Source organism: Astyanax mexicanus, unplaced genomic scaffold (assembly GCF_023375975.1).
Source record: "Astyanax mexicanus isolate ESR-SI-001 unplaced genomic scaffold, AstMex3_surface scaffold_39, whole genome shotgun sequence".
Classification (NCBI taxonomy): domain Eukaryota; kingdom Metazoa; phylum Chordata; class Actinopteri; order Characiformes; family Acestrorhamphidae; genus Astyanax; species Astyanax mexicanus.
In genome coordinates this window covers 276,835-294,679 of record NW_026040049.1, presented here as the reverse complement: position 1 = coordinate 294,679, position 17,845 = coordinate 276,835, and the positions used below count along the sequence as shown (strand labels likewise).

Below are 17,845 nucleotides of genomic sequence, written 5' to 3'. Positions count from 1 at the left end.
TGGTCACTCAGGTTTGTGGAGGGTGGAGTGGGTGGATGTTTCTGGTTCTCTCTCTTAGTTAATCTGTTTTATTCAGATCTGCTGGAGTCATTAGATAATCACACTCTGATTTTATATTCTCTGTTTTATATAAATCCAGTTAAATGAATTCCGTCTCTCTGCTCCTCCGAGTTACTGACTGCCTACCTGTCTGACCCCCCCATACTGATGGATGTTGGACCCTCAGGATGTCATGTCTCCTGTCCCCCAGACTGCTTCCCCATCACCCACCACAGATCAGCTGATCCTCATCCAAGTTATTTACCTGCTTCAGACCAGCTGTTCACTCTTTACCACTGATTACATTTAAATTTATATAAAGTCTAACTGCTCTAACATTACTGGTGCTGCTGCTGCACCTGAATATATAAAACCTGTGTGAATTAAAAAACTTAAACTATAAAAACTTTTTAATATTAATTTAAAAGCTGTAGTGACCAGAGTATATGACCAGAGTCCCCCTTATATACTAGCCTTTGATAGTACATGCGATTAGTATGTGTGATATGACCTGTGATAGTATGTGTGATAGTACATGTGATTGGAATGTGTGATAGTACGTGATAATATGTGTAATTAAAACAGGCAATAGGGCAGGTGATAGTACATGTAATAGTATAAGTATTTTCTAGAAGTTCTGTGTTTTTTCTGATTCTCTCTTCTGAATCACATTTCTATTGAAACTCTACATAAATAAATCTGAATTGATTTTATTCTAATGTAAACATAAACCTTCCCCTTCAAGATGAAAATAATTTCGAGAAGAAAACAGAATCCTGTGATGATTGAGTGTAAAATATCTACTACAGGTGGAGCAGATAGTAAGTCATTATCTGTGTGATTTATGATGAGTACAGGTGTTCTGCTGTTCAAAGGTCATGAAAAGTTAGCGGTGCTGAAACACCAGCGTTTAATTTAGCCGAGGTCAAAATCCCTTTATTACCCTGAACGACCCTGAATTACTTCCAGTAGAACCACAGATACACTTCCTCCTTTCAGAACCATACAAGTCACATTCCTCAGAGAAAAACACCAGCTTATTAATCAATAACAATCAATAACAAGATGATATAAACTCTTTATTACATCATTTATTAATTACCAATACATACAATCATAATAAATACATACAAAACATAAACACTAAAATATCAGAACTGTTTTAATCTGAGATTAAAATTTAATACACTTCAGATATAAATTATTTAAATGAGTCACTCTGGAGCTTTATTTAAATTATGATAAGTATAAAACACGGGTTCAGGTTTGTCCGGGTTCTGCTGGTGCCGAATTCGCCCTGCCCTGTGTGAACACACTCCTCCACCATCAGTTCTTTCAGGACATTTCGAGATTTTTCAGTCTTATATATTAAACCGTATCGGGACGCGTCCGGTGTTTACTCGTATCTCCGTTAGTAACTGGACGTAGCGACGGTCATGGCCACTTTGTCGGATATGGTGCTGAGCCTGTCATCAGAGTATCGTTGCTCCTTCTTACAGCAGCGCTTATAGACGGCCATGAAGATGGCGGCGCCGGGAATAGCCAGGCAGGGGATTCCAGCCAGGATGAAGATGATGCCGCTGATCCAGTCCGGATACGTCTGTTGGGCCAGTGTCGGGAATACCGACTGTGAAACAGAAAATAGAAAAAACAGTCATATTTTTCAAACTGGGATCAAAGAAAATCTAGGCCTCTTTTTCCCTGCAGGATCAAATGGGAACCCATTCAAAATTTTCCATTTGCAAACCGATTTTCACCATTTGCTAACGTCATGCTAATGTTGAATGAGGCTGTTAGCCAGTGTGCTAACACTGCAGTTGCAATATTGAACCAGGCTGGTAGTTGAAGTAAAAATTAATTATTAATTTAGGTTAGCATGCTCAGTTTTGCAACTTAGCTTGTTAAGTTTGCTTGGTTTCAACCAATAATTTAAGAAAACTACCAGCTACAGACATCGCAGAGTGGCATTTCTAGACATGTCCCAAACATGGAAGCTGGGCAAACTCTGGGGAAAAAAGACACTGGCCTGCCATTTGTGTAAATCGTGTTTCGTGCGAAATATTGGAGGTTATAAGTATTGATTTGGCCCTCCACTGGAAAAGAGGTCGAACTAGAGTCCCACCAGATTCCAGCAGATGGTCAGATCACAGAAGAAGAAGAATTACCGCTTCAGGGTCCCAGACTATGTAGGTTAGCTTTTTGCTAACAGTGACGACGAAGTAGAACACCAGGATGACCAGCAGGATGAGAGGACTCAGGACTCTCCACGTTGCCTGCCAGAAGATGTTGGGCTTGTGTCCGACCATAAATTTAAGGTCCTCGTTAAACCTGTCAGGAAAGAAAGCAGATTATCATCCATAACATCCATAACGTTCACAACATCCATAACATTCATGACATCCTCCCTGACTGGGTCCGCCGTCAGACTAAAGATCATAAGGTTCCAATAATGAGCCTCAGGCTGGATACGTACCTGTCAATGCCATAGACGTAAACCACAGCGAAGATCTCGCAGAACGCGATAACCAGCAGCGGAATTGAAGCCGCGAACCCGTCAAACAGAGCCAGCCAGTAGTTCCCGGAGGACTGCACGAATATCAGCGCTATCAGACAGGAGATCAGACACGTCACACCTGCAAACAGAGGTACAGTGACGGGTTACTCACTTCCACCTGTCCACACCAACGATCAGATTAATACCTGTGTTCAGAAGTCTCGGCTCCTGCTCTTTAGTCTATTGGTCAGCATCTTACAGACCAGTCTAATGAGTATTCGCAGAACTTTTGATTTGATTTCTTCTCATGATTTCATTTAATTATAAAAACTAACAATTTAAAATGTAAAAAATGTTGTTGTCCTGTTCTTTTAACCCATTTATGTTATTTCATTTAGGCAATTTTGGTTCTGGACGCTCAAATTACTACATGGGTTTTGTTCTTTTCCTTCTCAACACTTTTACTATGTCTGATAGACCCTTTTCTCCTGGACATACTGTACCTGTGAAGACCTCTTTAGGCCAGGTCCTGGGCAGAATGTTCAGGTCCTGCAGAGGAACCACACATCCTTCAATGTTCCCGAACATGGTGGAGAGTCCCAGACAGAAGAGCATGATGAAGAAGAGCACTGACCACAGAGGAGCGATGGGCATCTTGGTGATGGCCTCAGTGAACACGATAAAGGCCAGGCCGGTACCCTCCACCCCCTGCAGAATAACCAGAGATGTTACTCCTACTGTTGAAAATCAGGACTAGAGTCCCTGTTCTTGGAGCCCCCTCAGAGGTCCACTGTTCTGCTCTAACTGTACCTCGCTGAGGAAGGTCCTCAACTCACAGGTGGTCAGGTTGAGCCCCTGGACGATTTCAGGTGCAGTGCTGTTGAGGGTCTGTAGGGCTTCCGTATAGTTACTGTCCAAGATGTTTCCTTCCGGAAGGTCGAACGCGTTCAGCAGGGCCAGGATGTTCCTGTTTATGGAAACAAGTAGAGATTCAGTCATTCCACAAAAAAACACTTGGGTACATTTTGTATATACTGAGTTTCATTTTCTCTGCCTGGGCAGCACTGCTGAGGCTCTGCAGCATTGCTGGGTCTGCTAAAGTCTTTAGCAGTGTCATTAACCCTCTCTGCTCTAGGGGGCGCTATAGCTAACCTGCAGCAGAGCCATCCAGTCAGAAAGGAGGAAATCCTGGGCTGGATTCTGACTTTTTGGACCTGCATTTGCCACCATTGTTGGGTTTGCTAAACCCTTAAGCAATGTCCTTAAACATCTCTGCTGTAGGGGGCGCTATAGTATGGATTAAATTGTGGTTGTAAATGTTGATAAATAATGGGATAAAAGTAGTCTGTAAATTTCATAATAGAAGCCTGGACCCACCCTGCGACGCAGACGTCGTATTTCTCGGTGGCTCGGAAGCCGATGATGGAGTAGATGACGGTGGCGGAGTAGACGGAGGTGAGGCCGTTTATGATGGAGATTATAACGGCGTCTTTCTCACAGTTGTTGCTGGAGAAACAGTGAACATGTGAAGAGGATTAGCAGGTTTAATCTCGGAGTAATATCATTTTAATTTCATTATCATTATCATTGGTCACTTACTGCACGGGGTTGTAGCTGGAGAAGGAGATAAGACCCCCAAACGCCAGCGAGAAGGAGAACAACACCTGAGCTCCAGCATCCAGCCAGGTGCTGGGGTTCATCAGCTCGTCCACCTAAAAAAACAACCAGCAACTGCTTATTACAATATCCCATAATAATATATAATAATAATTCATAATATCCCATAATAATCCTTCATAACTCACAATATCCCATTTTAACCCAGAATATCACATAATATCCCAGAATATTAAACACAATATCCTATAAAATTCCATAATAACCCTTAGTGTGCCATACTATTAAACACAGCATCCCATAATATCCCAGATTAGCTTATAATAACCCAATTATTTCAGAAAATCTAAAACAGTATCCCATAATGTTCCTAAATAATCTATAATAACCACTAATACCTCAGAATATCCCATAATAACCCATAATATCCCAAACCATTTTTATCACAACTTTTTATTAATTTTGAATTAAATATTCTAAATGTAGATTTGTCTTGCTATTTACTTATTATGTAATTGTTTGGTATAAGTTCATCAGTTTATTTGTGGGTTGATTTAAGTTTGTAGAATTTGCAGATTCTGAAATCACCACTCTATAAATAAAGATTAAAGCTGCAGGTCTGAGAGGATCATTGATTCACTCTGATGTTTATCTGATATCATAAAGTTTATCTGTTCTCATAAAGCTAAGAACAGCATCGCTACGTCAGTATCAGTGTTCTACTGTGATTCAGATTTAATTATTATATATTATTTTTATATAGAGATATAAGAGAAGAACTCACGTCTGGAGTGAAGAGGTAAATAATCCCGTCCACAGAACCTTTGAGGGTCAGACCTCGGATCAGGAAGATGGTGAGAACGACGTACGGCAGGGTGGAGGTGATGTACACAGCCTGAAACCAGATCAGAAACTTCTCAGAACATCTGAACCCTGATTATCCCTGTTTACACCCGGTAACGTCATGTGACTCGATAAGACTGGAGATCCAGGGGTTCAGGTGTGTGGAGGGTGGAGTGGGTGGATGCTGGTGTTGTGGAGGGTGGAGTGGGTGGATGCTGGTGGTGTTTGGTTACTCAGGTTTGTGGAGGGTGGAGTGGGTGGATGCTGGTGTTGTTTGGTTACTCAGGTTTGTGGAGGGTGGAGTGGGTGGATGCTGGTGTTGTGGAGGGTGGAGTGGGTGGATGCTGGTGGTGTTTGGTTACTCAGGTTTGTGGAGGGTGGAGTGGGTGGATGCTGGTGTTGTTTGGTTACTCAGGTCTGTGGAGGGTGGAGTGGGTGGATGCTGGTGTTGTGGAGGGTGGAGTGGGTGGATGCTGGTGTTGTTGAGGGTGGAGTGGGTGGATGCTGGTGTTGTTGAGGGTGGAGTGGGTGGATGCTGGTAGTGTGGAGGGTGGAGTTGGTGGATGCTGGTGTTGTGGAGGGTGGAGTTGGTGGATGCTGGTGTTGTTGAGGGTGGAGTGGGTGGAAGCTGGTGTTGTGGAGGGTGGGGTGGGTGGATGCTGGTGTTGTGGAGGGTGGAGTGGGTGGAGTGGGTGGATGCTGGTGTTGTGGAGGGTGGAGTGGGTGGATGCTGGTGTTGTGGAGAGTGGAGTGGGTGGATGCTGGTGTTGTGGAGGGTGGATGCTGGTGTTGTGGAGGGTGGAGTGGGTGGATGCTGGTGGTGTGGAGGGTAGAGTGGGTGGATGCTGGTGGTGTGGAGGGTAGAGTGGGTGGATGCTGGTGGTGTGGAGGGTAGAGTGGGTGGATGCTGGTGGTGTGGAGGGTAGAGTGGGTGGATGCTGGTGGTGTGGAGGGTAGAGTGGGTGGATGCTGGTGGTGTGGAGGGTAGAGTGGGTGGATGCTGGTGTTGTGGAGGGTGGAGTGGGTGGATGCTGGTGTTGTGGAGGGTGGAGTGGGTGGATGCTGGTGGTGTGGAGGGTGGAGTGGGTGGATGCTGGTGGTGTGGAGGGTGGAGTGGGTGGATGCTGGTGGTGTGGAGGGTGGAGTGGGTGGATGCTGGTGGTGTGGAGGGTGGAGTGGGTGGATGCTGGTGTTGTTGAGGGTGGAGTGGGTGGATGCTGGTAGTGTGGAGGGTGGAGTTGGTGGATGCTGGTGTTGTGGAGGGTGGAGTGGGTGGATGCTGGTGTTGTTGAGGGTGGAGTGGGTGGAAGCTGGTGTTGTGGAGGGTGGAGTGGGTGGATGCTGGTGTTGTGGAGGGTGGAGTGGGTGGATGCTGGTGTTGTGGAGAGTGGAGTGGGTGGATGCTGGTGTTGTGGAGGGTGGAGTGGGTGGATGCTGGTGTTGTTGAGGGTGGAGTGGGTGGATGCTGGTGGTGTGGAGGGTAGAGTGGGTGGATGCTGGTGGTGTGGAGGGTAGAGTGGGTGGATGCTGGTGGTGTGGAGGGTAGAGTGGGTGGATGCTGGTGGTGTGGAGGGTAGAGTGGGTGGATGCTGGTGGTGTGGAGGGTGGAGTGGGTGGATGCTGGTGGTGTGGAGGGTGGAGTGGGTGGATGCTGGTGTTGTGGAGGGTGGAGTGGGTGGATGCTGGTGTTGTTGAGGGTGGAGTGGGTGGATGCTGGTGTTGTTGAGGGTGGAGTGGGTGAAAGCTGGTGTTGTGGAGGGTGGAGTGGGTGGATGCTGGTGTTGTGGAGGGTGGAGTGGGTGGATGCTGGTGTTGTGGAGGGTGGAGTGGGTGGATGCTGGTGTTGTTGAGGGTGGAGTGGGTGGATGCTGGTAGTGTGGAGGGTGGAGTGGGTGGATGCTGGTGTTGTGGAGGGTGGAGTGGGTGGATGCTGGTGTTGTGGATGCTGGTGTTGTGGAGGGTGGAGTGGGTGGATGCTGGTGTTGTGGAGGGTGGAGTGGGTGAAAGCTGGTGGTGTGGAGGGTGGAGTGGGTGGATGCTGGTGTTGTTGAGGGTGGAGTGGGTGAAAGCTGGTGGTGTGGAGGGTGGAGTGGGTGGATGCTGGTGTTGTGGAGGGTGGAGTGGGTGAAAGCTGGTGTTGTGGAGGGTGGAGTGGGTGGATGCTGGTGTTGTGGAGGGTGGAGTGGGTGAAAGCTGGTGGTGTGGAGGGTGGAGTGGGTGGATGCTGGTGTTGTGGAGGGTGGAGTGGGTGAAAGCTGGTGTTGTGGAGGGTGGAGTGGGTGGATGCTGGTGTTGTTGAGGGTGGAGTGGGTGGATGCTGGTGTTGTGGAGGGTGGAGTGGGTGGATGTTATCTTCTGGTTCTCTCTCTTTAGTTAATCTGTTTTATTCAGATCTGCTGGAGTCATTAGATAATCTCACTCTGATAATGTTTTATATTCTCTGCTCTATAAAACTGGTTTATTATTCAGTTTCACTCTAAATATAAAATAGAGGTTTAGATGTTTAGAGTCTCACCTTCCCTGTGGTCTCAATTCCCCGGATGGCGCAAACCCAGAGAAGAACCCAGGCCCCAATCAGACACAGCACCATCCACCACTGCAGCCCCCCGGAGTCCTCGATCCGACTCGAGATGTTCAGCGTCTCCCGATACCAGAAATAATCCACCGGGGAACTGCGGGCGCACTCCGACACGTAACCTGCAGCAGGACACAGATAACAGGACGTTAAAAAAAGACTGATCTCAGGACATTTTTAAAGAGTCAGATCTCAGTATGTTAATAACGAGACAGATCTCAGCACATAAAGAGACACATTTTAGGACAATATCAAGAGGACGTGATTAGGAGATGGGTGTCAGGACGTTATAAAGAGTCAGATCTGAGAACGTGATTAGGAGGCAGACCTCAGGACATTATAAAGAGACGATGTCGGGTGTCAGGACGATTGTGAGGTGGAAGGTTCGTTACCTGTCCTGTTGTCGTTTAGAGGACACTGGCTCCAGGGCAGCGGGTCCTGGAAGGAGTTGAAGAAGTACCACATGACCCAGGCCATGATGGTGTTGTAGTACATCCCCACTACGAAGGAGCAGAGCATGGAGGCGATACCTGAGACCAGAGGACAGTGTCGCGGTTAACACTGGAGCAGGCAGGTATGCTAATGTTTAGATTAGTGATTGACAGCTGGTGGCAGGAGTTAGTTGTTTATTGATCTCACCGACTCCGATCAGGTAAGGGCTGATGGACCTCCAGACGCCGATGCTGCCTCTCCTCAGCCGCTGTCCGATAGCGAACTCCAGGTGCAGCAGAGGAATTCCCTCCAGAACCAGCAGAAGCAGAAACGGGATCATAAACGCTCCTGAAAACCAAACGTTAACAGTCACGCATCATTTACTATAAAATTACACAGACTGTGTAGATTTTTAATATGTTTTTAATTTTACATTTCACAGAATCTTGTAAGAGTCTTGTCCACTGACTCTACTGATGTAGCTCAGCATCGTCACCCAGAACAGGAATTGAGCCCCAGTCTGTCACATGGTGTGAAGTGTTATCCATTGCACCACATAAACTATTATCACCAACATAATCCAACCCCCAAAACTAGTATTACAAATTTTATTGTCAATTAGAATTAGGAACCACTGTTGAGACACATTTGGTGACACATTTGATTTGTAGATTGGACGTTGGAGTTGGTATTGGTATTGGTGTTTTCATCCTTGTGATGCATCTCTGTTTCAGACATTGATTTTGTAACACTTTATTTAGATGGTCTATAAAAATGACTCATAAACACTCAGCTAGTACTCAGATTAATGTCTATTAAATGCAATTTAACACTTAGTTGAAAGTAAATGATATTCTATAGCACCCAACTCTACACATAACCTCAACCCTAAATTAACTCTAAAACCCTAACCCTAAACCCAACCTTAAAACCCAACCCTGCACTTAACCACTTAACCCTAAATCCTTACCCTAACCACAACCGAAAATCAACTCTAAAACCCAAACCTTAACCTCAACCTTAAATCTAAACCCTAAATCAAGAGTTAGGTCTACGGTTATATTTGAATTTAATTTAATAGACGTTATCTAAATGATTCTACTGTTATTACACTGTGTTTATTCTCCAGCTGTTTATATGGTCTGCTCTGAAGGTTTGGTATCTGAAGCATCATTATCTTCATCATCATCATCTTCATCATCATCTTCATCATCATCTTCATCATCATCATCTTCATCATCATCATCTTCATCACAGCAGCTTCAGATTTGCTGATTTATTGGTTAATCTTTAGCTGAAGGTTCTGTAAAGCAGCTCTGAATGAAGCTCATCAGTTTAATGTTTAATATGAATGTTTCTGTTCTGGTAACTGAAGTGTAATGAATACGTCACGTAACGCCTGTAGAGTTGCTACTGATTCACTAAGAGACTCGTCCTCACCGCTGTCCTCGTCCCCGTCCCCTTCCTCGTCTCGCCATTTATCAGCGAATTCTCTTTTACAGCATGTGAGAATTGTTAACCCAGTGTTAATCCAGTAATTTCAGGAGAACAGTGAGGTGGAGATCAGGTTTCTAACAGGAGTTTAACTCTTTATATCTTATTGCCACCTCTTCATTTACATTTATATACTTTATTAACTCTTCTGATTCACATTCATATTACTGTATTAACTCTTTAAACTACCCCACCCCTCTAATCTATTTCATAATTCTATATTTAACCCTTAAATAAAACAACCATATTTATATGCCTTTATATAACTATTTTAACAATATTAACCCTAGCTCTATATTCCACTATGATTACTTTATTAACCCTTTAACTTTAACTGCCTTTACCTGTCTATTAAGCTTTTAACATTTAAACTCTACCCTCACCTCTATATTAACATTTTAATTTTAATTAACCATTTAAGCTACCTCTACATCTCTATTCCATTAAATAATACTCTAATAACCCTTTAAATTGTACTTTTATCTTTTAATTAGCCTTTCTTAGTATGTTAACCATTTAAATCTTCCTCCACCTCTATTGAACTTTAATTGTTTTATTAACAATTGGATTAGATTTGCTGATTTATTGTTGTATTAGCCCTTTAAACGCATACTTCAGATCATTACTGGACCAAGCTTAGTGTATTAATTCTTTAAATCATGCCTACATCTCTGTATTTACATTTAACTACTGTATCAACCCCTTATGCTTTACCTTTACCTCTATATTCATTTTAACTACTGTACTAACCTCTAAACTCTGTCTCTACCTCTAATTTATCTTTAACTTCTATATTAACCCCTAAACTCAACTGCTATCTCTAAATTCACCTTTGATGTCTGTTCTAACCTCTTAAACTCTATCTAAAATACATTTATTTTTAAGTTCTGTATTAACCCCTTAAACTCTTAATCTTATAATTCATCGTTAATGACTGTATTTTCTGTCAAGCTCTATCTCTACCCCTGTATTATTATTTAACTTCTGTATTAAACCTTTAAACTCTACCTCCACATCTATATTCATCTTTAATGTCTGTTCTAACCTCTTAAACTCTAATTCTATAGATATATTTATTTTTAACTTTAACTACCCGTTAAGCTCTACCTCCACCTCTATATACATATTTAATTTCTGTATTAACCCTTTAAATTGTATTATCACCTCTATATTTATATTTAACTATTGTATTAACCCCTTCAACTGTACCTCCAGCTTATATCTGCATTAACTATGTAAACTATGCAATTTATGCAAACCTTCTACGTCCTTTGAACCATACTTCCAAAAAGCTAAAGCTAAAAGCTTAAATTTAACACTTTAAATTGATGCTCCATCTTTCTATTCACCATTAACCTTTTAAATGTATAGTTGCCTTTATATAACTGTATGAACGCTTTAAATCTTGTACTAACCTCTAAATTCACATTAATTCTACAGTATTAACCCTTGATTACCCTCGCTCTGTTAACCTCACTGTATTAATATCAGAGTATAAAATCACTGTAATAAATGAGGATAGAGATGCAGAAGTTCTGTATAAAAGGTTAAAATACAGTGTTGGGTTCTGAGAGATAAAGATGTTCGGTGGTCCTACCTCCCCCATGACTCTGGCACAGGTAGGGGAACCTCCAGACGTTCCCCAGTCCCACGCAGAACCCCACACAGGTCAGCATGTACTGGGCTTTGTTGTCCCACTGCGGCCGGTCTCCAGCCTCCACCTCCTCCATCTTCTCCAACTGGGTGTGGGAGGGGATCCGGTCCTCCAGCCCGGGGTTCTTCAGCTTCAGCTTCATCCTGCGTGTGCAGTGCTCTGAGACGGTGAGGGACTGGCGGTGAGGGACAGAATGCGAGGGACTGACGGTGAGGGACTGACGGTGAGGGACTGGCGGTGAGGGACTGGCGGTGAGGGACTGAGTAAAGGGGCGTCATTAATACTGACCTTCAGCACCTGGATCACGTTATCAGCCGTCCCATCTGACTGAGCAGATATTCTGCCGCCTCAGCAGAACAAAACATGCGCCGTACTTTACTGCAGTTAATGCGTAATGATACTGCACGCCTCGATTACTTCCCTAACACCAAGTACCCAGCACCCAACACAGAACACCCAACACAGAACACCCAACACAGAACACCCAACACAGAACACCCAACACAGAACACCCAACACAGAACACCCAACACTGAACACCCAACACTGAACACCCAACACAGAACACCCAACACAGAACACAGAACTCCACACATACCGCACTTTACTGCAGTTAATGCTTAATGATCCTGCATTTCTGGATTACTTCCCCAACACCAAACACAGAACTCAGATCTCTGTGATGGAGTGGAGACTCAGCTGTCCTCACTATCCGCTGTAGGGTCTTGCGGTCTAAAGTGTTGAAGTTCCGATAATGACGGTAAGGTGCTCAGGATGCTTTCTACAGTCCCTCTGTAGAACATGGTGAGGATGGGAAGTGGGAGATGTGCTTTCCTCAGGCGCTGCTGGGCTTTTTTGTTATGGAGCTGGTGTTGAGGGACCTTTGCAATGTGAACACTGAGGAACAGTGTGTTGGTCTGCACATCCTCTGAGCACTCTGCCAGGTATGCTGTCTGGTCCGGGGGCTTTCCGTGGGTTGACTCTGAGTAGAGTTTTCCGCACATCAGCTGAGGACAGGCACAGTACCTGATCGTTTGGAGGAGGTATGGTCTTCCTAGCTGTCGTGTAGTTCTGTGCTTCGAACCTTGCATAGAAGGAGTTCAGTGCATCTGGAAGGGAGGCATCACTGTTACAAGCAGGGGAGGGTGACTTGTTGTTGGTGATGGTCTGGGTGCACTGCCACATGCACCAAGTGTCAGCAGTTTCCTGGAAGTGGGCGTGGATTTTCTTAGCGTAGGTGCGCTTTGCCTCTCTGATCCCCTGGGAGAGCTTGGCTCTAGCTGTTCTGAGGTCAGCCTTGTCCCCTGACTTAAAGGCCTTGTCTCGGGTTCTCAGCAGCACACGCACCTCTACAGTCATCCACGGCTTCTGGTTGGGGCGGGTTGTGATGGTTTTGGAGACAGTAACATCCTCAATCCACTTGCTGATGTAGCCAGTCACTGAGTCTGTGTACTCCTCCAGGTTGATGGAGTCATCAGAAGTAGCAGCTTCTCTCAAAACACCCAACACAAAACACCCAACACAAAACACCCAACACAGAACACCCAACACAGAACACCCAACACAGAACACAACATAACCTACTGTACTCTCACTCGGAATCTGACTGCTAATGGAGAAACAGCATGATCTACTGTACTCTCTCAGACTCCAGCTGCTGATAGATTAGCAGCATGACCCAGAATTTTAACAATAATTTACAAGACTTGATCATTCTGTCTTAGGCTGTGGATGCAACAACTCATTCAACTACGAGACCAAGTGTGCAGAGGAGACACATTTCACCAATATTTAATGAAACCTAGACATGATGTTTAGTGGAAATGAGACATGTCTAATTTCTCAGGATGGGGAAATGGGCTTTAATGTATAAAATCACTCATATCTGAAATGAAGAGGAACTTGATGCCGCTCACAGAGCCTTTGAGGGTCAGTCCTCGGATCAGGAAGGTGATGAGAACGACATAGGGAAGAGTGGAAGTGATGTACACAGCCTGGAACAAGAAGACACCGTGAGGACATGTGGGTTTAGAAACACTGGTACATCTTGTGTTCTAAACTCAACTTTGTACCCGGTGACTCAGCTCTGTTGGGGAATGCTACGCACATTTGTTTTATGGCAAAAAGGTTAAAGATAAAGGATGTAAACCTAACATCTGACCATAAACCAGAGTTCAACTTTGATCCAGACCTCGCCTTGTTCTTATGGCGGTGATGATGGGAAGGGGGCGTGTCTTACCTTCCTGTGGTCTTGATGCCTCGGATGCAGCAAACCCAGAGAACCATCCAGGAGGCAATTAAGCACCACCCACCACTGCAGCACCACCCACCACTGCAGTACCATCCACCACTACAGCACCGTAGCGGGCCAGAGTCCCGATCTTAGTCGAGGTGTTCATGGTCTGTCAACCAGAAGAAGTCCATAGGAGAGATACGGGAGAACTCCGTCAAGTAACCTGAGACATGGAGACCCGTTACCTGAGCAACATCTGCCCGGACCTGTCAACACTTGCTTAGATATTAGATCAACATTTAGGATACTGTGTACCGAATATCTGGCATCTTCTGATAACCTCCAATAACCCCTTCACCATGTTCCACAATGCTTTCAACAGTGACCCCTCTAATACCATCCAAAGTACACCTAAAGTACACCTAGAGTATAATAGAGTACACACAAAGTACATTGAGAGTACACCAAGAGTATACCCAAAGCACACCCAGAGTACATAGTGAATACACCCAGACTACACATAGAGTTCAAAAAAAGGACACCCAGAGTACATCTAGATTATACATACAGTATGCACAAACACTGATAGTAAACAGAGTACACCTAGAGTACACACAAAGTACTCTGAGAGTACGTCCAGGGTACACCCAGAGTATACTGACAGTATTCTCAGAGTACTCTGAGAGTACATCAGGTGTGAGAATAGAATGAATGGAGGCTTAGTTTAGATGTTCCACATGTAAAACACTTGTTGGAGGATCAAAAGCTCATGAACTTGCAACTTGCAACAGCTTCTTCCACCAGGCAGTCAGACTCCTCAACACACAGAACTGAACTGAACCCTCCCACCACCCTTTACACACACACAGACTGAACTTTGCACTGTTCTGTCTTTTAAATTGTCTCGTCTTTTGTATTTATTGTTATTTAGTGTTATAGTTTTATGTTGCACTGTCGTCACTCCTGCACTTTATGTTGTCTATTGTTTGTTGTTCCATGTTGCATCATGGTTCCGAAGTAATGTAATTTCACTACACTGTGTACCTGTACTCAGATATAATGACAATAAAAGCCTCTTGACTTGATTTGACTTAACTTTACCTGTCCTGTTGTTTTTTTACAGGACACTGGCTACAGGGCAGGGGATCCTGAAAGGAGTTGAAGAAGTACAATGGATGCTACACCTACGGGGAAACGGGGTGGAATCAAGTTATTCTGTTTCACAAACCTGAGAAAGTATCAGACCTACAAGACCAAAGACTCCCTGCATTTGATGCTATTTTCAATAAGTAACTGTAAGTACCCACTGTAAAGACTACAGGTTCTACCATTTATTCTGCAGATTTCATTGTTTTCCTGCTCCGACAAATTCATGTCAACTCAGAAAGAACTTGATATTAGTAGGACCAGGCTTTAATTCCTCTTGTATAACTGGTCTGGGTCTTGTTTAGGAACTGTTGCTGAATTGCACTAATTTGAAAGTAAATTGTAACAGAAAGAAATAAATGGTGAGGCCAAAGGTACTTTTGGAAGACGGTTAGTCTGTGTCAGTATGAGCTCTTTTAAAACAAGAAAGAATTTATTTTAAACCAGAGTACCAAGACACTTCAGACCTTATAAGGTGAACTTTTTTTATTACTTAAATTAAAAAGTACCGTTAGTACTGAAGCAGGGAACCTCTCAGGTGGTTCTAGTGTGAGCTTTCAGTCCATCGTTAAATCAAATTCTACAGGAACAAATGAAGATATTAGAAAAGTCCTTTAGACTGAGGTTACATGTGAGGAACCCTGGTCCATGGAACTGATAGTAATTTTATTGAGTTGTAGTTGTAAACACAGTGAGGTTATCATTAGCTGTAAAATGCTAAGCTATCTGCTATCTGCTCTCGTTCGAGGAAAAGTAATTCATTTTATTATGCAGCAGATTTGGTGATATTTGTGTTTAAAAAGTTTCTGAAATAAAGGTTTTAGAGGTTTTAACACAAATAATAATAAATGTATAAAACCATATAAAGCCCTACACGGGCTCATCAACCTCATCTCCTATTATGAACCCGAATATGTTCAAGACTCAGACACAGTCTCAATCTTTAAGTCTAGACTGAAAACTTACTTGTTTAGTTTAGCTTTTGGTAATTAATGTTTTTCCCTTTAGATAAGGCTGCAGATCCAGGGAATAGTGGGTAAACAAACAATTTATTTAGGATTGTTAAACCTTCCGATATGTTAATGAACATAAATGTGTTTGTTCATAACCAACACATATAAAATAGCTTAAGTGAAGAGCTAAAAAAAAAATGGAGGAGCTGTTGTAGCATCCCATTCTAAACCCATAGTCATTTGTTTGGAGTTTTGCAGTTCTAACAGCAGTTGTGAAACTACTGTTCACTAATATTCACTCACACCTGACCTCAGATATTAACAGGTGAGTCCCAATATTTTCGAACGTGTAGTGAAATTGTAATATACGATATTAAAATCTGTAAGTTACTGTGAAGTAATAAATGTTTCAGGTGTTAATGATGGAGAAATGAGTGTAAAAACTCCAGGTTGTTAAATTATGATGCTGATTGGAGATCAGTTCTGATCCTGAAGTGAGTTTTACAGCTGTAGCTCCTCGTGATCTGCAGAATCTTATCGATCAGTGGATTTGTGATTGGATTGTCTAATAAACGTTTCCTTACTGCTTAATGAGCTTCTTATCAGCTCAGCTGAATGATCCACCATCAGCCTGAAAAAAAGCTCTGAGCTCCAGCACTAGATTACAGATTAGCCAGCAGATTAGTGGAGCTGCAGAATAACTAACAATAAAATAGATTATAAATAATGATTAAATCAGTGTGACTCTGACTGTTTTACATCATCCAAATGTCCCTTAATTTACATTAAAATACACAGGAAATAAAACACTGTGTACGACTGTTTACAATAAACAGCCTGTAATGCTAACAGTTAGCGCTGGGTTCACTGAGCTGCTAAAGCTTTAGTCAGACAGAAGTTCTGGGTTTCATTGCCAAACTTTACCACACAGAACCAGAACCACACAGAACCCATAACAGAACCTTTAAAGATTGGACTTGGGCTGTAGTGAAACCCCAGCATTCCCAAATACAGAGCTTTTAGCCGATGCTTCAACAACAGAACACAATGCTAGTGATAGGGGCATAGAGTTACTATTTTTACACCATTAACAAACTCAAAGTAGCTCCAAACTTCACTGGTAGAATTCTGAGGGTCCTGATATTTAAAACGAGACACTGAGAACTGTAGAAGTGTGAAAAGATAAGATATTAAGATATTACATAAGTCATGGATTTTCACAGAATTAATTTAGTAGTCTGTTCCTCTGTCTTATCTATTCGTTTAGTTTGAGTCGATTTATCATGATTTAATTTCAGGATGGTGGTGCTGCCGGAGAACTTGAGCTTTAAATCTTACACGGCTAAATGCTAATCAGTTCTGTCTTTCCTTTAAAGAAGAGTTCAACTGTACATGCTAATGTTGTTAACAGTGAACTGAAGCTGATGCTCAGCAGTAAATAAAGCTCTCGTTAATTGTTAGCATGATTAGCACGACTGATGGACACAATTACTGTGTTGGTGAGTGTGTTGCTGAGTGTGTACTGGGGGGGGGGGGGTTGTATCGCCCCCCGGTGGTGGAGTGTAAAAAGGTGGTGAGTGTGTACTTGGGGGGTGTATTTGGGGGGGGTGTATCGCCCCCAGGTGGTGGAGTGTAATAAGGTAAAGAGTATATAAACACTGTTATCTGTTATCTTGTTGTGCAGGTTTATCTCCTCTGTCTCTGAGGGGCGTGTCTGATCACCTCGGCTTAAAGTCCAATCAGAGATAGCAGCACCTGTCGACAGGTGAGCTCGCACCTGACTCAGGTACACTGCAGGGAAATCTCAGCCTGAGGGGCGGAGCTTCACACTGTTTATCTAAGACACATTTACATCCAGGTTCTGATTTAAATCACGTGTTCAAATATTTATTAACAACCCTTTAATCAATGTTACATTCAGATACTTTAAGACACACCCACTGCAACGTACATAAAGAAGAACTGCCAATAGAATAGGACCCTCACAATGATGATATTATTATAAATATTATTATATATTCATATTAGGTCATTATTAAAAGCTCATACTTTTACTGTCTAGACACATTTATTCCCAACAACATAAAAACAGTTTTTAATATCAGATATTTTAATCAAACACTAATGTAAGTTGTGTTATTATTTTTGTAGCGTTTACTTCACTATAATACGTGTTTAATAGTGAACTCTGCTCACTTTCCTACAAAATCACTACAAATCTTTATATAGGGTTTTAGTAGCTACATTGTTGCTGAGCAGTCGCTATAGTAACATCAGTTAATATTTAAATACATAAACTTATCAAAGTGTTATTATTATTATTACTATTATTATTGTGTTCAGTCTATAAGCGCTAACTGTAATA

At 43.0% G+C, this 17,845-nt stretch overlaps 1 protein-coding gene across 1 annotated transcript; it reads right to left on the bottom strand.

The window, feature by feature from the left end:
* Nucleotides 1-1,105: 1,105 nt before the first annotated feature.
* On the bottom strand, nucleotides 1,106-11,387 carry LOC103025567 (sodium-dependent neutral amino acid transporter B(0)AT1). Its single transcript, XM_007241438.3, has 12 exons — nucleotides 11,092-11,387; nucleotides 8,208-8,348; nucleotides 7,961-8,098; nucleotides 7,509-7,690; nucleotides 4,935-5,045; nucleotides 4,133-4,245; nucleotides 3,911-4,039; nucleotides 3,344-3,500; nucleotides 3,037-3,241; nucleotides 2,513-2,672; nucleotides 2,205-2,367; nucleotides 1,106-1,666 (listed from the first exon to the last, which is right to left on the bottom strand). Exons 1-12 carry the CDS (start codon nucleotides 11,288-11,290, stop codon nucleotides 1,451-1,453), a joined length of 1,914 nt encoding a protein of 637 aa, XP_007241500.2. The 5' UTR covers nucleotides 11,291-11,387; the 3' UTR covers nucleotides 1,106-1,450.
* Nucleotides 11,388-17,845: the final 6,458 nt, after the last annotated feature.